Source organism: Trichosurus vulpecula, chromosome 5, assembly GCF_011100635.1.
Source record: "Trichosurus vulpecula isolate mTriVul1 chromosome 5, mTriVul1.pri, whole genome shotgun sequence".
In the NCBI taxonomy this organism is placed as follows: Eukaryota; Metazoa; Chordata; class Mammalia; order Diprotodontia; family Phalangeridae; genus Trichosurus; species Trichosurus vulpecula.
In genome coordinates, this window is record NC_050577.1 from 96,212,933 (window position 1) to 96,235,080 (window position 22,148).

Consider the following 22,148-nt stretch of genomic DNA (forward strand, 5'->3'; position numbering starts at 1 on the left):
CATTTATAATTTTCCTGTTTTGTCATGTTAGTCAATCTGACAGGCGAGATATGGTACCTAAGAGTTGTTTTGATTTGCATTTCTCTAATCAATAGTGATTTGGAGCATTTTTTCATATGATTATAGATATTTTTAATTTCTTCCTCTGAAAATTGCCTGATCATATCCTTTTACCATTTATCAATTAGGGAATGACTTGTATTCGTATAAATTTGACAAAGTTGTTTTTCTTTACAATGTTACTGTCCTTGTATAAATTAGTCTCCTAGTTCTGCTCACTTCACTTTGTGTCAGTTCATATTATACAGGATCTTCTGAAATCACACTTTGTGTGTGTATTCAACCCTCCTTTCTCCACTTCAGATAAAATTTAAGTTTATCAAATAAGATAATATTTGTAAAGTGCTTGGCACAGTGCCTGGCACAAAGCAGATGCTACCATAAGTGCTTATTCCTTCCCTTACTTTTCCTTCACCTGATGCCCATTCTTACCATCCCTTCCCCCCATGTTTATCTTTTTTCACATGCACCTCAATTATGAGAACTCATGCTACTTTTTGTTTTTGTTAACAGCAAGTAATAACTGTGTGTGTTTCAAACTAGAAGGGTGGGCAAAAGAATTGAATGGAGACTTCTTTTACTCTCTGGCTTATTAGGGAGAATAACTTGTTGCCTTAAAGATGCAGAAGTACTTCTAGAAGAAAACAAAGAGGAAACAGAAGAGGAAGCAGCAGAAAACCTACTAGGAATTTGGAAGAATATGCATGGAGTGACAATTCAATCCAATAAACATTTACCAGTGTAAGGTGCTGCACTAGGTTTTGGAGATCTAAAGACAACAACTGAACAGATCCTGTACTCAAGGAGCTCACATTTCAACTGAGGGAATACCACACACACCCAAGTAAATGCCAAGTGTATTCACAGCAATTTCAAGAGGGAGAGAACAATCACTGGAGGGATCTGAAAGACCCCCTGTAGGGGATGGCCCCTCAGCTGGGCTGTGAAGGAGCCTCAGGAATCTGAGAGAGAAGAGTTGAGAAGAGAAGACAATCCAGATGTGGAAGAACCATTAGGCCAATGGCAAATAGAGGGAGACTGATTACCATTTGTAGGGAACAGTGCTGGCAGGCCAGTCTGATTAGAACAGAATGGGTAAAGGGAAATGATATGAGCTACAGCTACAAAAATATGCGGGAACTAGATTATATAGTGGTATAAGCCTGAAGAGGGTAGAACTGGATCCTTAGAATAAGTACTCATCCCTCTAAAGAAGTCTAACGAATGATGACAATGAAGATACAGATTCTATCGGGAAAGGCAGAATTTGTACTGGTCAGAGGAGGAAGAGATGAGTTAAGGTGGTTGTCTGCTGATAGGCAACGAGGAAGTCACATGCCATATCTCTGACACAACAGAGGAACTACTTGCTAAGACCTATTAAACCTAATCACCAAAAATACCTACCCCTGGTTAATCAACTGGGGATAAATGAGATTCACAAAAGGGACTTAGAAAGCATTGCTAGGAATTATAAAATTCTGAGCAAGGAAATGAAGAACTTAGCACAGTGATTAAAGGCAGACATTTCAGAAATGAAAGCAAGTTTGGGAATTGAACAACTGGCGAAGATGATGCTGTCCAAGCACAGGATCAGATTTCTGGATCACAGCTTCGGACGTAGAGATGACTAGCTCTTGGTCAAAGAGGGAATTCATTTAATGCTAGATAGGTAAAATATTTTCAAGAAGGTTTTAAGTAGAAAATGGGGAGAAAAGAGAAAATTTTCCACATACATCCATTATACCAGAAGCAGAGTAGCACTGTGATACAGGAAAAAATCATGAAAATTGTCTGTAATATATAGGAGATAACATCTACAAGAAGGATAAGTAATAAAACTTATGGCTTTGGATATTTATATAAAAATCCACAAAGTATGGGATAATAAAGTATACTAAAATCTTAATGCAAGAAGATATATTAATTTTTATTGTAAACTCAATAACAATCAACATCAACAAAAATAAACAAAAAATAAGATGATATACACTACCCAAAAACCATTCCCAGAAGGCAGAAATAAATGAACAAATAAGCAAAAAAGTGCTTTTGTTTTTATTCCTTTTGCAGGTGTACCTGAAGTTCTGACACATTTAGTCATTTTCCTTCATCTTCTTTGTCTTTTTTAACATAATAGGAGACTGGCCAATGGGGCCCAGTTCTTAGTGTATTTACAGTAGTCCTTGCTTGCTGTCAATCCAACACAGGAAGGCTTGATAAGCCTTCTTCCAGACAAGAGTAACTGATGGGATGGTGCTGTGTCATGATAAGTTTTCAAATTGTCATCAGAGCTAGAATTGACGACAGAGCTAGACCCTAGTTAACATACAAAAGGACAGAGTAGCCTCTCTGGACTTAATTTGCTTCTTTCTTCTCTGGTGGCTTTCAAAGAAAGAAAAAATGTGAGCACCTGAGTTGGGAGGGGAAGAGGCAGCAGCTGCATAATTTCCACATATGGTAATCATGTGTTTTTGAGTGGATAAAGCCTGGTGTGTGTGTGTGTGACAGAAAGAGAGAGAGAGAGAGAGAGAGAGAGAGAGAGAGAGAGAGAGAGAGAATGAGTAGTATCTGGAGATGGAATATAACAGGTCTATCACCTTATGAAGTCATGAATAATAGGAAGGTCAGAAGAGTTTTATCAGCGGTTCCTTCCACAAACAGAGCTGGTAGCAAAGGATCACTGAAGCCAGCAGTTGTAGTAGCTGAGTTTAGTGATGGGCTAACTCCAGAGACTGACCTGCTTGACCCAACCCAGCAGTGGACTGACCTGGCAACAGACATTGAGTCTTATGAGGAGCTAGCTCAGCTTCGTAAGAGGGTGACTCATACATTTTAGCAACTCTCAAAAATGAAATTAGTGGGTACTCCACAATGACAGAAGACTCCCAGGGCCAGGAGACAGCCCTCAGTCACATGTGTTCCCTATGTGAGGTAGGGAACTAACTTTGTTCTCTAAGTTTGAGCCCATTCTCCCAAGAAACCAAGCTTGTCCCTGGTTTGGGTGAGGGTAAGTTTTTGTAACTTCTGTCCTTGCTATACCTTCTTAGTAAATAATCCCTTTGAAAAAAGTCATTGATATAAACTGGATAGTCAAAATTGGGGGGAGTATATTAGATGGAGGCTCTGTATAGTAACAGAAGGTACAAATACTCAGGATTACCCCTAGAACCCTAAGGGGAGAGACCAAATTCACAAACTGGAGGGAAGCATGTCAGAGAGTATTTGCATGTGGATCAATGAGAGGAGGAAAAAAAAAAAGTAATATGACACAAACATACTACAGATTTAGCCAACAAGAAGAAAGAAATGGATAATTAATTTGGGAAACATTTAAAATCTGGCATATAGAGATGATACAGCAATGACTGGATGCTTCAACTATCTGGACACCTACTGGATCTCACTCTGCTAAAATCAGAGCAGCTAACAAGTTCCTGACTTGCTTTAACAGTCATTTCATATAAAAGATATAGGAAGTAACAAGTGGAACTTTCCTTCTAGAGGAACTAATTGGCAGCAAAGTAAACCTAACGACTTTAAGAGGAAGCAAATGACTTCCTCTTTAAGTTTGTGATAGAGAAGGGAAAGCTGGGTATGGTCTAATGTACACCCTGGATTTAGGAAGCATGGATTTCAAAAAATTCAGGGAAAATATAGGAGAAGTACATTCCCAGAGCTTAAAATTTGCTGAGGAAGAAGGTCCAAAAAAAGTGAGATCCTGTTAACAAGGAAGTCACTTTTGTAATATGTATGTGAATGATTCCAAGGAAGAACTGGTTGGGGGTGGGATGGTGTGAGGATGGGGGGAAGAAAGGAGGGAAAATAGCTATGCAAAGTGATTAATACAGATACAAAGGGAATTCACTGACCAACCTAGATTTTCAAATGGCATGGAAAGAAAATGGAACTGAAGCTAGATAACAGACTAGGAATGCAAAAGAGTGGAACAGTCCTGCAGGAATAATGTTTCAAATGCTAAACCTCCAAAGGTCAGGATGGAAATAAATGCTAAGGACAATAATAGGATGCTATTTATGTTGGGGACCATAGGAAGATCATAGAGAGGACAGGGTAGATAGAAGGAAAATTTCCTGGTTTACAAGGAAATAAAACTCATTTGGGAAGATGAATTCTTGGGACTTTGGTTTATAATTGCATTGATCTAAGTTCTAAAGTCTTTCAAAATTATATTTCACTATAATGTTATTATCATGTATAAATTATTATTCTGGTTCTGCTAACTTTACTCTGCATCAGTTCATTGAGGTCTTCCCAGGTTCCTCTGAAACTACCTTGTGATTTCTTATGGTATAATAATATTCCATTACCATACCAAAATTTGGTAGCCATCAATAGGTGGATACTACTCTTAATTTTAGTTTTTGGTACTATATAAAGAACTGCTAGAAATATCCTTGTACCCATAAGACCCTTTGATCTTTCACTGATCTCTTTGAAGTATGAGCCTAGTAGTGATATTGTTGGTCAAAGGTTTGCTAAGTTATTGAGCAGCTTGGTAACTTTCTGAGCATAATTCCAAATTGCTTTCCAGGAGTAATTGGCTGGATCAATTAAGACAGATGTAAGCCTGTTTTTTCAGAGCCTTTTTACATGTCACCTTTGCCAATCTGACGGCTGTGAGGGAGAACCTAATAGTTGCTTTGATTTGCATTTCTCTGTTATTTTTTTACATGGATGTTGATGGCTTTAATTTCTTCCTTTGAAGAGTGACTCTTTATATACTTCATTTTTAAAAAAAAACTACCAGTGAATGGCTTTCAAGCTTATAAATTTTAATTGGTTTCTTATATATCTTGAATATGAGACCTTTATCAAAGAAACTTGCTGCAAAGTTTTCTCTAGTTATCTGTTTTCTAACTTTAACTGCATTAGATTTGTTTGTGCAAAAACTTTTCAATTATATATAATAAAATTGCCCATTTTATTTTCCATGACGCTCTCTAATGCTTTAGTCATGAACTCTTCCTATATCTATGGATATGAAAAGTAATTTCTTCCTTACTCTAATTTATGATGTGACCTTTAATATCTAGGACATGTATCCATTTGAAGTTTATCTTTGTATATGGTATGGAGTTATTGGGCTATACCCAATTTTTTCCAAAATGCTTTCCAGTTTTCTTAGCAGTGTTCTCAAATAATGGGTCCCTCCCCTAGTAACTGAGGTCTTTGGATTTAACAAAAACTAGGCTACTGATTGATCTCACTGCTTTCAAATCAGTACCAAATAGTTTTAATATTACTGCTTTGAAGTATAGCTTAAGATCAAATAATAATAAACCTCCTTCCTTCCCATTTCTCTTTTTTCTTTTTAAAATTATTACCCTTGAAATTCTTAACCTTTTGTTCTTCTATCTGAATTTCACTGTAAAATAATTTAGGTAGAATACTGTCATTTTTATTATCCTGGTACAATGCACACATGAGCAATAAATATTTCTCCAATGATTTAGGTTTTTATTTCTGCAAAGTGTTTTCAGTTATTTACTATGCTAAAGAAAGGTCCATTTATTTCTAGCCTTTCTTTTTTGTTCTTTTTTTTAAACAGAAATGGGTACTGGACTTTATCAAAAGCCTTTTCAGCATCTATTGATAAGGTGGTTTTAAAAAAATGTATATAATTAATTTTATTATATTTACAGTCTTCCTTATGCCGAACCAACTCTGCATCTCTGGTTTAAATCCAACCTAGTAATTTTGTATAATTTTTCTAATATGTTGTTGTAGCTTATCTGCTAATAACTTAAAATTTTTGTGTCAGTGTTCGGTAGGGATACTATCTTATAGCTTTCTTTCTCTGCTTTGTCTTTACCTGGTTTAGTTATTAAGATTATATTTGTTTTAGAGTAACACACTGGAATGGTGCCTTCTGTTACTATTATTTAAAACAGTACATATAATATTGGAATAATTATTCTTTGAATGTTTGACAGAATTTACTTGTATATTCATTTGCTCTTGGAGTTTTTTCTTTAGGAATCTATGGCTTGTTTAATATCTTTTTGCGATACTGGTTTAAGTAGTCTATTTCTTCTTTTATTAATCTGGATATTTTATATTTTTGTTATGTGTTCATCCATTCCCTCTAAATTATTACTTTTATTAGCCTCTAATTGAATAAAATAGTTGTCGATTTTCTTTATTTTCTCAACTGTTGTGAATTCTCCATTTTCATTTTTTAAAAATTAGTCTCTCTTTTTAAAAATTAGTCTGCTTATTTTATTAGTTAAAAAAACTCCAGCTCTCAGCCTTAGTTTTAGTTAGCAGCCTTTATGCTCTCAGTTTTATTAACATCTTCTTTAATATTCAGAATTTCTACTTTGTTGCTAGGCAAATGAATCCCAAGAGTCAAGAGTATTGAAAGAAGTAGAGGATGTGACTGCTGAGGTGCTGTAGGTAATTGCTGGAAAAATATGGAAAACATGAGAGGTACTAAAAGACTGGAAATAAATGAATATGGCATTTTTTTTAAAAAGAGAATTAGGTAGACTCTTCAAATTAAAGGCCAGTGACTTTGATTTCAGCTCCTGGAAAAATTCTTGAACATATTATTAAGGGCATGGTTTTTGAGTATTTAGGAAAGGGAAAGAGTATTCATGAAAAGCCAGTTATGTTCATCAGTCATGCCAGGCTAACCATTCTTTTTTAATATGACAATGACATAGTTACTAGACTGGTAAGGTAGGTCATGGGAATGTATAGACATAACATATGTGGATTTCAGCAGGACATTTAATGAAAGTCTCTCACAAAAACCTGGTGGAAAAAAACAAAAAGATTTAGCCCAAATGACAGTATAATTAGGCAGATCCACAACTGGATGAATGGAATAACCATGCCCAAAGTGTAGTAAATAATGGAACATGATCACCATGGACTGAAGTCTCTAAAGATGTATCCCAGTGATCTATCTTTGGGGCTGTACTGCTAAAAAAAAAATTTATCAGCAATCTGAAGGCAGAGATGACATCCTTATAAAATTTATTACATCAAGTTGAGAGGAATAACCAACATTGGTTAACACCATAAAGACCCAAAAATATTTCAACTAGGCAAAATGGTAGGTGGAATCTATTAAGATGGCGTTTAATGAGGATAAATGTAAAGTTCTACATTTGTGTTAAAAGAAAAAAGTGCACAAGTGTAGGAAGCAGAGCAATGGCTTAACAAGAATTCACATGAAAAAGACCTGGGGATTTTAATCAGTTACAATCTCAAGATGAGTCAACAGTGTGATGGGTATATCAGCCAAAAAGTTAATAGAATCTTAAGCTACATTAATAAAGTATAATGCATAGAAGGATAGATGCTGTTGCTGCCTTGGGTAGATCACATCTGGAATTGTGTTTGGTTCTGGGCACCACATTTTAAGAAGGACTGTATCAGAGACAGTGGAAAAGAGAAAGAGTGCTAGATCTGGAGTCAAATTTGAATCTAAAACCCATCTTTGTCACTTATTGTGTGACCTTATGCAAGTCACTTCACCTCTGGCCCTCATCTGTAAAATAAGGGGGCTGGAGCAGATGACTCATAAGGTCTCTTCTAGCTGTGTAACTCTAGGCAAACCATTTAACCTTTCTCAGCCTCATTACCTCATCTATAAAATGGGAATGATTAATAGTAGTACCTACCTCACAGGGTTGTTGTGAGAACTACATGATATAAGTAAAGGACTTTGCAAACATTAGTATTACACAAATGCTAATTCTTATCATCATCATCATCATCATCACCACCAGCTACCTTCACTAGTTCTGGCCGCAGCTTGTCTTACGCTCCCTGGTGCACTCCTTGCCCCACACTCCCAATTCTTTCTCTGCTGTTATCCCTTAGCAACCTCTCTTCCTTGGAGGCTTATTCCATCCATCTACATCACCAGGTCCAGATCCTTACTGCTGTTGTACAGGTAACTCTCCTTTCTTAAGGAGTTCAGTACTTAGCTCAGAGTCTGCTTCCATAGCTGTGCCTTGCTTTCATATCTGAGAATTCCAATGTACATGTTTTTATGTCCCTTTGAACACTCTGGTCTTTAAGTTCATCAAGTTCTTCAACTCCAATGACCTATATATTCCTTAAAATTTTACTCTATTTCTCAATAACAAGCATTTATTTTTCTCTCCCTCCCATTCTCACTTCAAAGAAAAACAAAACCCTTATAACAAACACAGTCAAGCCATAATCTCCAAAGAATCAAAACTGTGGATAATCCTAAGGGTAATAAAATGTTTTAATATATACTGTGGCATATTACTAAAGATCACCTGCATGCAAGAAGGGTTATAAAAGTTATCATGAAGGAAATATATGACTGGAAAAGGAAAGGGGCTGGTTAAACAAGAAGTATTACAATACCAGGTGGAGACCCAGAAAGCCGCACTGGTACCTACCCCATGTTAAACAGCCTCTCTCTAGTGCACTGGGGGGATTCTTTAGGGAGGAGAAATGGAAGAATGCCAACTGCATGAGGGGTTGAAGTTCTTAAGGTGTGTTTGAGTGGCAACTTGCACTATTGGAGGGAGTACCAAGTTAATATCAGGATGTACTCAAATAATGAAACATATGTAGTGTTCTCCAATAGAATATTAGTCCCTTGAGCATAGGTACAATTTCATTTGTCTTTGTATTTCTACAATGTAGTATAGCATTCACACATAGTAGATACTTAAATAAATGCTTAAGTATTTGTTGAAATGAAATTAATAACAAAATGCTTTTTATAAGACTAGTCTCCCCACTGTCCTGTGCATACGTAACAAACATTCCCATTATCTACTACGTAATAGATACTACTGTTTCATTTCTAGAGTTCCCTTCTTTCTCCCCAAGGCATAATGGAAAAAGCAATGGATTTGAGGTCAGAAAACCTGGCTTTGAATCCTGGTCTGTGGCTGGGTTCTACACGGGCTTATTATAAACCTTCCTTTCCTTTCCTTCCTCCATTCCATTGTCAGAGTCACACACATTCTTTTCCAATTCTTCCCTTTTTTCCTCTCAGTTCATACAGTATTCCTTTTGCATCTAACACATTTTATTACTGGGCATAAGGTCCCTGAATCCAGGCTGGGTTACTGGTATCCAACAAAAAGGCTAGCCCAGGATTAAGTGCTTCTCAATCACAATACTTGATTGATTCCTTCCATGCTGGGCCTCCTGTCACTGTTAAGAACACGAAAACAAATAATTTCTTCTTCGACATGATTATACTCCTGTCAATTTTTTTCCTAACTTGTTTTAATATTAAGAAATTTCCTCTAGCTAATGTAGCATATTTCAATACTAAAATCTTTCAGATTGTCGTGCAATAGGCAACTTAAAAAACCTATCCCAAAGCTCCTAGACATTCTTCGCCTTGGTAACCTCAGGAACTAAACAGGATACAGCAGGAGGAAGAGTTCTGGGATCTACTGCCTCAGCCATACCAGCAGGACTCAGAGCCAGAGAGGCTACGGTCCTCTGCCTCAGTGATATCAAAGGTTTGTAGATTTAGAACTGGAAAGGACCTTAGAGGTCAATCCCTCTACAGATGAGGAAACTGGGGACCAGAGAAAGAGGAAAGGAAAGAAGGCAGGAAATACAAATTTATTAAGTGTCTACTATTCACCAAGCATTGTCCTGAGTGCTTTACAAATGTTATCTCATTTGATCCTCACACAGCAACCTTGTGAGGTCGGTGCTATTTTATCATCATTTTACAGTTGTAGAAACTGAGGCACACAAAAGGTTGTCAAGGGTTACTAAAGCTGGATTTAAACTCGGGTTTTCCTAATTCTAAGTTCAGCACTCTATCCATTAAACTACCTTGTTAATTACTACCTACTAACTACCTAGTTACTTTCACATATGTAAAAAAATACGCGAAAAATTTCAAACTAATATCTAAAACAGATTTAGCTGAAAGTAAACCCAAAGACTAAGGGCTGCATACATGTCCAAATTAGACAAAAACCAACTTATAATATTCTTAGATTTTTTGAGAGGAAATATTAATTAGAATTATTCCCAAGAAACTTCAGGTAGAGTCTCCAAATCAAGAGCCAAAAAAAGGTAACATGAAAAATCATCTAAGGATAGTCATTAACCAGGTACTTTTGCTCTTAAAATTAAGAGGAAACCAGAGAACCATATACAGAGAGGTCCTAGAACCTTTATTCTGGTTAAACAGACTGAACAAAGGCTGATTCACCCCACTCCTTCCCAACTGTCACTGTCTAGGTGCAGCTTAACCTTTCTAGGTTTATTTCATATTATTTGCTTTTATACATTCTGTATTCTAGCCAAATTCACCTACTAGCTATTTCCCAAAGACAGCATAGCATGTTTCCCTGCACCTCTGCATTGGATGTTTTCCCATTCCTGGAACACCTACCGCCTCCTCCCCTCTAGCTCTTGGAATCCTCAAGCTTGGCTCAGGCCACCTCCTAGTCAAACCCCTTCCTGATCCCCCCACTGTCAGCGTTCTGTCTTCTCAAATTCCCTTACATTTACTTATCTGTGTTACATGTCCGATTACCCCAGAAGAATGTAATCATTTTGATATGATTTCATTTTTATCTTTGTAGCCACAGTAGCACTTAGTAGGTATTATATAAATGTTTGGTGAGTTAAGTGCTTTTCTTTTTGCATCACCCCAATGTATTCTGGGGACAAGGTATCAGGTATTGGTAGATGACCGGAGCAATGGGAACGTAGGAAATCTCCCAGTCCTTTTCCCCTACTCACTTCTGCCTGTATAGAAACATGGCAGAATTATAGTTGACTGATCTTTCCTGGAGAACTCCCAGAAAGTTCTTTGTAAAGGGACCCCTAGCTATGTTTCTGCTGAATGCACCCCACTCCACCTCTTCATCCCACTTTGGATATAATTTACTAGGCATTTAGTTCTCTCAGGTTCTTGGAAAGTTAGTTCCAGATGATCCTTTCCAATAAACCTGTTAAAACTGAAATCTTTATACTAAGGCTTTCACAGATACATAATTTGCTAGGATACACTCTGCCACTGAGCCTGACAATGGGCATGGTTTGGAAATGGATTATGGGTCTCACACCTTAATGTCAGAGATTTCTTTTTCTTGCTAATTAACTGATACATTCATAGATTGATTTGTCAGTAGTAGCCTTCTGTGCACTTACAACATGATTTCTAGCATGTTACTCATTCTAACAGAATTCTTAGGGTCCCAGGATCAAATTTAGAGATGGAAAAGACTTCAGAAGTCATCTAGTCCAACTCCTTCATTTTACAAATCGGGAAACTTAAGCCCAGAGATGTTAAGTGACTCTTCCCAGGTTACACAAGTTGCAGGTGGCACAACTGAGATTCGAAAGCAGCTGATTCCAAATCCAGACCTCCTATCATTGGACCACTTTATCATCTTTGTTTTGTAAGAAGATGCTGATAGGAAACATGGAGATTCACAGTTAAAGCAAGCACCTCATTTTGTCTGTTTAAGCCAACTGCTTCCCCCATCATTTAAATTTTTTTTTTCCTCAGGGGAAGAAACCTTATAACAATTTACTTTCAGAGGCTCAAAATAACTGGTACTTAGTTTGGCTTTCTTCATATCTTCCCTGCTAAACTTTTGTTTTTCAAAATTATTTAATTATTATAAATAAATAATAATTATAAATTATTAATTTAATTCTTTATTTTTAATTAATGAAAATTTAAAAAGAAAGAAAAACAAAACCCTTGTAATGATAATATAAAGTCAAGCAAAACAAATTTCTATCAGGCAACTAAAAAAATTATGTCTCAGTCTGCACTCTGAATCTATCACCTCTCTGTCTGGGGTGGCCTATTCAACCATTCAACCAACTTTGTCTAGTTCAAAGAGGTTGACTTGTAACTTCTCTCCATTGCTTTTCTCTACCCAGCTGATTGATAGCAAAATGACTCAGAGTTGGGGGGAAAGGGACAAGCCATAGGTCAGCTGCAGAATCAGGTTTAATATTATGAAAAGTTTCCCCAATTTAAGACTCTAAAACTCAAATGGACACTAGCATAGGCCACAGGAGAACATTTGTGAGATAAACATATTTAATGACTTCACAATTCCCTCAGTTTAGTATTTTTTTAACAACAAAAAAATTAAATAGAAAAGTTCAATTAACTGACAGATCAAAATTAATGAACATCCCTTACTAGTACAAGGTTTCATTTTACTTGTAGTCACAGATGTGATGTTATTACCTTTGGGATATCTCCTTTAATACCTGGGGGAAGCCGGAGGATCCAGAAATTCCTATTTCTCAGCAGGTTCTCCATGTTTTCTAGCCTCCGCTGCAGCAGCCCATATTCTTGGAGCAGGGTCCCCAACACAGCCCATTTCCCCTCCAGCTGGTTCCCAAGGTCTGCCACTGTTTTTTCACAGTTGTTCAGCTTATTCTCGGCTGCTCCTGTCCTCCCTTCCAGATGCAGAAGCCTCCGGCTGTGCACCTCCACCTTTCTCTCTACAGCCTGAACTGCTGCCACAACCGTCCATAGGGAGATGGCTGCTGTCTGCAGGTGGGCCTCACTCGGCAGTGGGAGGGACTGCAGTGAAGTGGTACACTCTGATTCCCATTCTGGAATCTGTTTGCCAGGAGAAAAAGAATATGGCAGTGAGCATTAGGTGCAATACCAGTTCAAAACCAAAACTCTGTGAAATCTCCTTCCACAACAAACTCAGATGAAGAAGGATGCTTCCTAAAGTCCTCATCTGAATACAGCATTTGCATTTGAATGTACTTAGGGATAACATGGTCAACTTCGGGATTAATTTAGAATAACTAAGTAAAATGGGGAATAAAGCCAATTAGTATCTTCTGGAGATACTCAGGAGGCTCAAGTCACTACTACCCCATCTGTACTTGTCAAGCTGAAATGGCAAGGCGAGATGCACCACCCTCCCCACCAGGTTCCCCTTAGATTCAATGACCTCTTAGGAAGACCCTACTAGGTACAAGGGCCAGAGGCAAACATAATGAAGCTTTCGCAGCCCAAGTCTCCACTGACAGACTCTAGACTATTTTATTCAAATAAAGAATAAAGGAACCAGGAGTGTTTGGTTTGGATGAAGTTGAAAATGAAAATAACATAGTTTTAAAATTTACAAAGCAGTTTATAGTAATTCTATAAAGCTGGTAGTACATATATTATCATTTTTATTTTTCAGATAAGAAAACTGAGGCTCAGAGAAGATTAATGGAAATCATGACAGTCACCTTCAAATATTTAAAAAGCCTTCTATTCAAAAAAAGGAGCACACTTATTCTGGAAACTTTAAAGTTTACAAAGCATTTTACATATATCATCTCATTTGATCTCTATAATGGATAATAAGGTAGATCTCTCAGGTATTATGATCCTAGCTCAATTTATAGGGAGGAATTTGAGAATTAGGGAGAATTAGCCTGCCCAAGGTCAAATAAATCAAGAATGAAAACTGGGTCCTCTGAGTCCAAACAGCATTCTTTCAGGTCCTTATCACTGTCATCAACTAACTTCTTGGATATTCTTCCACTTTTCTCCATCACTTTGGCACCTGGTTGACAGTCCTTGCCTCCAACTCTCCTCTTGCCATCAATTTGGGAGATTTCAATATTCTCACCAATGACTTTGTTTTTTAAACAGCTCTTCACTTTTAATGACTTTTTACAAGTGGTCCAATGACCTTTTAACACCATATGTTCACAGTTCACTGAACCCCTAAATCCTATGACTGCCATCTTCCATTCATTTTATTGCAGCCACACAGACTGCAATGACCAACCTGAGACCTTGCCATTACACCAAACTGCTATATCTCCAAGCTCTTTAACTCTGAAATTCCCCTCTGACCATAACCAGCTGTGCTTTCATCTCTCCTACTCCCTCGTTTCTCCCACACTTGTTCTCATAGGCAGCTAGGTGGTGAACTGGACAGGGCACTGGGCCTGGAGTTAGGAAGACCTGAGCTCAAATGCAACCTCAGACACTTACTAGCTACGTGACTAGCTGTGTAAACTTTGTCTGCTCAGGCGTCCCCTCAACTATAAAATGAGGATATTACTGACAGCACCTACCTCACAGAGTTGTTGTAAGGATCAAATGAGATATTTGTGAAAGTGCTTAGCATAGTATTTGGCACACAGTAGCCACTTAATAAAGCCTTCCTCCCTCTTTATCACTAGCTGTCAGTACCTCAATTTCTCCTCTTTTCTAATTTTATAAATCCTATTCTGGCTTCACTTCTCTTCAACAGTATTGAGCATCTACTAGGTTCCAGGCACTGGGGATACAAGTATACAAATGAACAATTCTTGCAAGGAGCTTACAATCTAATGGGGGAATAAAACAAGTACATATATAAATACATATAGTTAAATAAAAAATGAACATAAATATATACAACACATTTAAATTACAAGGTAGTTTGGAAAAGCTGAGTGGATTAGGAAAGGCCTGATGCAGAAGGTGGTGTTTGAGCCGTATCTTTTTTTAAATTTCTTTTTCAGATTCTCATACATTTCCTCCTACCTACTCCCCCCTTCCAATGGAGAAATCAAGGGGAAAAAAAAACCTGTCATAAACATGTATCAAAAACTAAAAGAAGTTGCACACTGCATTTGTGTGTGTGTGTCCATTTCATTCTGCACTCTGAGTCCATGACCTCTCTGTCCGGAGGTGGACAGCATGCTTCCTCACGAGTCTTCTGAAATTATAACTGAACATTGTGTTGATTAGACTTTCTAAAGCTTTCAGAGTTATCTGTTTTTACCATATCGTTGTTGCCGTATTCATTGTTCTCCAGGTTTTGATGGGTTTCTCTGAAACCATCCTCTTTGTACTTCTTACAGCATGATAATATTCCACTACATTCATATATCATAACATGTTCAGTCACTTCACAACTGGTGGGTACCCCCTCAGTTATCAGTTCTTTGCCACTGCAAAAAGAGCTATCAATATTTTTTTTTGGGGTGTGTGTGTGTGTGTGTGTGTGTGTGTGCGCGCGCATGTGCGTGTGTGTGTATGTGTATCTTTTTCCTCTTTCTTTGGTCTTTACGGGGTATAGATTTTGTAGTGGTATCAGTAGGTCAAAGGGCATATATAGTTTAATAGCTTTTGAGGCACACTTCCAAATTGCTTTTAAAATGGTTGGACCATTCCACAGCTCTATCAATAATGCATTAATTTACCTGCTTTTCCACAGCCCCTCTAGCACTTACCATTTTCATTTTTTGTCAGCTTTGCCAATCTGACAGATATGAGGTGGTATCTCAGAATTGTTTTAAATTTCATTTTTCTATTAGTGATTCACAGCATTTTTTTTTAATATGCTTTTGATAGCTTGGGTTTCTTCCTCTGAAAACTGGCTATTCATGTCTTTCATCCATTTATCAATCAGGGAATACTGAGCTATGTCTTGAAGGAATATAGAGACACTATGAAGTAGCAATAAGGAAAGAGCATATTCCAGGCATGTGGGGAAACAAGTACAAACGTGGGGAGATAGGAGATGTAGTGTTGTACATAAAGAACAAAGAGAAGGTCAATATGGCTGCACTACAGAGTGCAAAAGTGGGAAAAGCTCCTATGAGGCTGTAATCAAATGGTTTAGGGCTGTGTAAACTAACCAGAAGCATTTATATTTTATTGCGGTTTGGTAAAGCCTAGTATGCATCCCTTCTTAGAAGAATAATTTTAAATGCATAAAATAAAATACATACCATTAGAAAGTAAACAAATTATATTGAAATATAGAAATATTTTTAAAAGGTCATGGATTCTCTCTGACAAGTGAAGTAAGCAGAGCGAAGAAAATAGTTCAACAGTATAATTACTACAATAATGTAAAAGGAAAGAATTAGTTAATTATTTTTAAGAAGTGAATGTTGCAAAATTATAAAGAATAAACATGGCTCAAAAAAAGAGATATGAGAAGATACTCCCTTCCCACCCTTTTGCAGAAGTGGAAGGTCCACAAGTGTTGTACATTGCACATATTTTCATATTTTCTATGTACTCATCAGTTTTTTTCCACTTTTTTTTTTCCCTAGGCAGCTAGGTGGTGTAATCATAGAGTTGAAGGCCTAGAGTCAGGAAGAATTGAGTTCAAATCCACCCTCACACACTGGCTAACTGTATGACCTTGGGCAAGTCTCTTAACCTCTGTCAGTTTTGGTTTCCTCATTTGTAAAATGGAGATAATAGCACTTACCTCCCAAGGTTGCTGTGAGGATCGAATGAGATAATACTTGTAAAGGCTCAGCACAGTGCCTGAAACATTAATTTATGCCTGTTCCCTGCCCTCACTTGGTCTTTAGAAACATACTATTTGTTATACTGGATGGTTCACTGAGATGGGAAGAGGAAAGGATACTAGAAGAAACTATGCTGATATAAAAATTAAGACATATTAAAATATTTTTAAAAGTTCATGTATACAAAGTTAAGAACCTCTGTCTTCTAGGCAACAGGAAGCCCTGAGGTTGGCTGTATTGCGGAGTTGCATGACTAGTTAGGTGTCGAAGGAAAATTACTTTAGTAGTAGTATTCATTTAGCCACTGACTGGATACATGGCTGAGGGAGAGACCAGGAAAATGCCTACATTAAAAACCTGAAACAATAGAAGGATGGTGGTGCATTCAACAAGAATGGCAAAGCTTGGAAAGAGGGAAGGTTGAAGAGGGAGGGGTGAAAATAATGAGTACCATTTTGGACATGTTAAGTTTGAGATATCTCTGGGACATCCAGAGTCCAACAGACAATCAGTGATACAGCCCAGAGGAGGGACTAGGGTTAGATACATATATCTTTGAGTTATCTGCACAGTTAAATCCATGCAAGCTGATGTGGCTGCTCAAAGAGCACAGAAGGCCTAAGACAGAATCTTAGGGAACACCCATAGTTATGGGGTGTGATAGGGATGATGAACCAGCAAAGAAGACTGTGCAGCAGAAAGACAGGTAAAAGGAGAAAAAGGAGAGAGTAATGTTAGGAAACAAAAAAGGAGGTGGTTAAATGTCAAATGCAACAGATAGGCTGAAAAGAATGAAGAGGATGAGGGCTAAGACCATGAGATTTGCCAATTAAGAGATTACTGGTAATTTCCTATTAGTACTGATTCTATGGTCAGCCATTTCAATAATGTCCTCTTACCCATCCTTCAATCTCTTGCTCCCTTGATCTTCTATCAATTCTAGCCAATTCAACTACTTGCCTTCTCTTCCTAGCAGCTGAACAATGAAGGAGAAAAATCACAAAACCAGGCTGATTGAGCCCTCTACAAAGTTATCCTGTGTAACTTCAATGCATCAATCCTTTTATTCAGCTGTTAACCTTTTCTCTTCTCCTTAAGCCTGTAACATCATTCTCTCCCTATACCTAGCAGATGATTTCTATCAGCTACCTTCTAGTCTTCCTTTAAAGCTCTCAATGTCCTCCGCTTCCATTCCTTTTCTTTACTACAATCTCAAAGGAAAAACAGACGTAACTACTTTCCAAAGCTAATCCCTCCACTATACCCCCGATTCCATTCTCTCCTGTTTCCTCTGTTATCTTGCTTCATCAGTGATTCCTTGTCACAAGCACTGTTAAGCTTTCTCCTTGGCCTACAAGTAAGTTCCTAGCTTTCATATCTTAAAAACAAAACAAAAACCCTGACCCTGCAACCAACCCCCAACATAACATCCTAACTCCCTCTCCACCGAATTTCACTGTCACAAAAAAGCAAAAAGTTCATAGTCTGTCTCAACTTCCTTACTGGGCATTTACTCCTTTACTCCTTGCAATTTGAATTCTGTCCCCTCTATCCTGCAGAAGGTGCTCTTTCTAAGGTCACTAATAACTTCTGTACCACTAAATCCAAGGAACTTTTTTTCTCTTCTTCTTGCTGACTTTTTTGCAATATTTGACACCACTGAGCAGCACTTTCCACATCATACTCTCTCTTCCCCTGGTTTCCACAACATGTTCCTGATTCTTTTCCTTTTCTTTTACCACTCCTTATTACGCTCCTCGGCTACCTGATTTTCTTTCTATCCCTTTAATATGGGTTTTCTCTCCCTCAAGGTTCTGTATTTACCCCTCTTCTCTTCTCCCTTTATACTCTCTTTCTTGATACCATGTCTTCAATTATCACGTATATGAAGAAATTTTATGCTTTAAATTTTTAGTACTATTATTAAGGATTCTATAATCTGTGAATGGAAGCCATTTGATAGACTAATTTATTACACTTAGCTAGGGATTTTCCTGGATGGCTCATGTGTTTCATGGCTCCCATTCAATATATCTATCTGGAAAAATTTTATATATACGTTACCACCATCCTTCTGTCTCAGGTTCTTAATGTAGGCATTTGCCTGGTCTCTCCCTCACCCATGTATCCAGTCAGTGGCTAGATGAATACTACTGCTAAAGTAATTTTCCTTCAACACCTAATTGTGCAACTCCCTTATACAACCAACCCCCGGGCTTCCTGTTGCCTAGAGGACAAAGGTTCTTAACCTGCACTCTATTAGGCAGTGACTAGAAGATCCCTGGACTTCAAGGAATGTGGAATACCGCACATTTACGTAAACGATAAATGTGGACCACTCTGATGAAAAGGCTATTCCTTTGCTTGCAAGATCCATGAAGGAAGTGACTATTTCATTTTTGCCTTTATATTTCTATCTAATAATTTGTTGAAATATTTGTTGTTCTGAGGACAATTCATATCTACTTCTCCCTAAGAGTTCCTGCCCCATATTTCCAACTGATTCGGTGTCTATACCTGCATGTCCCATTGGTGCTTCAAACAACACATATAAAGCTGTTGGCCCTCCCCTTAATTTCTGCTAAAGGCATCACTACTGTCCTCATCAATAAACTTGAAACCTCAGAATCATTTTGGAGCCTTCACTCTCCTTTACTCCCTGCCCCCAGATGCCATGTCCTATTGCTCCTATCTTGGCAGTATCTTTCTGTCCACTTCAGCTGTACACACCCTAATGTAGAGCATAGCAGCCACCTAAATCCATGCCTCCAGATTATACCCTCCTCCAATTCATTTTTCACAACAATGTCTGCATAATCTAATACACTGTTTTGATCAAGTCATTTCATTAAACAAAAATCTTCAGTACTGCTCTTCAGCCTGCAAAACCAACTCCAGATCCTGGGAATCAAAACCTTCTACAATATAGCTCCAACACATTTTTCCAGCCTTATCTCATATCACTTCTCCCTTCGTACACTTTACTTTCTCAGCCAAAACTATTTTCCATATGCCTTTTTCATTTTATTGTAACCCAACTTTGTACATTTGTTTATGTTAATCCCCCATGACTCCTTCTTCCCTACCTCCATCTGTTAATGTTTCTCTTCCCCTTCATGGCACAACTTAGATGTCACTTCTTTCATGAAAACTTTTCTGACATCCTCAGCCAAAAGTAACTTTTTCTTCTTCAAGTTTCGCATAGCACTTTACTTGGACCTCTTTGCTGTAGTAATACTACCCCCCAATAAAACATGGTCATTTAATTTCTTTACTATTATTATCATTTCTTTATCATTCTAAGTTCCTAGAGAATGAAGTCAGTTTTTCTATCTCCGTATATCTAACACCTAACAATCCTGAACCATCATTCCTCCTAGCTCTAAATCTATGATCCTATAAATAAATGAATCAGAAACTCCTGGTGGGCAATGACCTATTTGAATATTACACTGTGGAACTCAAATAGGTATTGAAAACATTAGTAGATCATAACATTTCTATTGTATTTAGTAACTCAGATGTTTTGCCATCTTATGTTTGTTTGGCAATATAGCTTCTGAAACACAGGACCAATGAATTCCCCTAGAGAGGAACGAAGGCATCTGCTCAATGGCATTGCCACTGCACGTGGCAAACCCACACTTTTCCAGGGCAAGGAAGAACAGTAATACACAAACTCCAGACATGGACCTGAGGAACTTGTCTACTCTGTTGCATGGAGGTGGAGAGATGAACCTCAAACTAGAATATGGATCCCCATTCTTTTTTTTTTTTTTTGCTTTAAATAGTATTTTATTTTTCCCATGACTACATGTCAAGAAAATCTTAAGCATTCATTTTCGCATGATTTTGAGTTCCAAATTTTTCTTCCTCCCTCCTTCCCCTCCCCTCTTCTGAAAATGGTAAGCAGTTTGATATAGTTTATACATATTTCCATTATCCCCATTTTTGTCTTGCTGCATGTACAGCAGAACAAGGTCTGGAACTCGAACCTCTCCTCTGGAAACTTGTTAACTGTGTGACTGAGCACCAATATGGAAGTGGAAAAATGGTGGTTTGGCATCAGAAGATAGGAGTTAAAACACATATTTATCACCACCTGTGTGACCCTAGTGAGTCATGTAACCTCTCTGGCACTCAATTTCCCATCTGTAAAATGGGGAAGGGGAGAAGTTGGACTATGGACCTTCTATGACTCCAGTTCTAAATTTATGATCCTAAGATTATGGGCAAATCACCTAAAATAAGACTATTTTCACAGATGTAAAATGGGGATAATCATCTGGACCACTGAACTCTCAAGGTCAATCAAAACCTCACTACAATCCTGTTTGCTATAATAGAGCATTCCTCTATTTTCTCTCTCTCATCTTAAGGTATTTAGTTCCAGAAGCAGAAGCTGTGGTTATAAACTATCACGTACATTAAATTAAAGAAAGGCTCACAGATTCTCTTCTGCTCAATCTCCTAATTTTTACAAGAGAATTTTACAATATTAACTGAGTACTATGGTGGTAGCAAGAAATTCTTAGGCATTTAAAAGGGATCAGTTAATAATAACTAACATGTGCCAGGTGCTTTACAAATATCATCTAATTGATTCTCACCACAATCCTGGGAGAAAGGTGCTATTACTATCCCCATTTTGGGGATGAGAAAACTGAAGAAGCCGGAAGCTGAGTGACTTGCCCAGGGTCACAAAGATAGGAAGTGCCTGGGGCGAAATGTGAATTCAGGTTTTCCTGATTCCAGGTGGGGTGGGGGGTGGGGGTGGGGTCTATTCACTGTGCCACCTACCAGTGTTTAATAAACAAACACTGTGCCTACTAGGTGCCAGACGTTATGCTGTGTGCTGGGGACACAAAAATAAAAAAAGGTAAAAGACAGTCTTTGCTCTCAAGGAGCTCACACAGTCTAAGTGGTCCACAGAATGTGAGGGATTCTAAAGGTTCAAGGAGACCAGCCCCTCGCAGCGTTCCTGCAGGTTGTAGGTTCTGGTGTCACTAGTTGTATGAAGATACCCTCTTTCCTTCTCTCCTCTCTCTTTCCATCCATCCTTCTATCTCCTTCACTCTCTCTACATCCCTGCACAATGAACATTTCCAAGTCGCACCCAGGGGCTCCGTAAGGACTGTGGGCAGGTGACAGACAGACAGAAACATCCTCTAGCAGAGGCGCATAGAAGCCCATGGGAGCATGCTTTCTCTCCAGCGTCCTCCCTCTCCCACAGCTGACAAAACCCTCGAGATTTGGCTGCTCTGCTCTCAGGGGTCCCCTCGGCCAAGCGGGGGAGGGCACGCCGGGAAGGGGGGGGGGGACTACTGTCAGTAACTGGGGCCTAACTTTGTCCAGGGGGAAGGTGCCCCGGCCTGCCCCCTCGGGGCCGCCCGCCCGCCCGCTCCACTGCTGGGCCCGCGCGGGGGATCTCTCACCGGAGCAGGCGCCGCCTCGGCCATGGCCCTCGGTCTCGCTCCCAGGCCCCGGGGAGGCTGCGGCGCGGAGGGCTCGGGGGCGTCCGGCTCTTCCTCTCCTCCTCCTTCCTCCTCTCGCTCCGCTCCCGGCACCCGCGGGTGCTCCCTGCGGCAGGCTCGGCCCGGGCTCCGGGACCTGCGTTAGGGCAGTCGGCCGAGGGAGGGCGCGGGGCCAGGGACCTGAGGGCCGCTCTGAACCCCGGAGGGCCGGTCCGACGCTGCCTTCGCCTCCGCAGCCACTGCGGCCCGGCCCCAAATCTAGCCAAGCTCCGGCTCCCGAGGGCCCGGTTCCTCCGCAGCTGCCCAGCTGTTGCTTTGTGGACCCCGAGTGCACTCTGGGAACTGGCTCCTTCCGAGACACTCCTC

At 38.9% G+C, this 22,148-nt stretch overlaps 1 protein-coding gene across 1 annotated transcript in view; it reads right to left on the reverse strand.

Moving 5' to 3' along the window:
• ZNF398 (zinc finger protein 398) overlaps positions 1-22,126 on the reverse strand; it is a 35,486-nt gene extending 13,360 nt beyond the window's left edge. The window contains exons 1-2 of the mRNA XM_036760224.1: positions 21,744-22,126; positions 12,275-12,655 (exon numbers count right to left, since the gene is read on the reverse strand). Coding sequence (XP_036616119.1) covers positions 12,275-12,655; positions 21,744-21,767 — 405 coding nt within the window. The 5' untranslated portion in view covers positions 21,768-22,126. The remainder of the gene's footprint in view (positions 1-12,274; positions 12,656-21,743) is intronic.
• Positions 22,127-22,148: the final 22 nt, after the last annotated feature.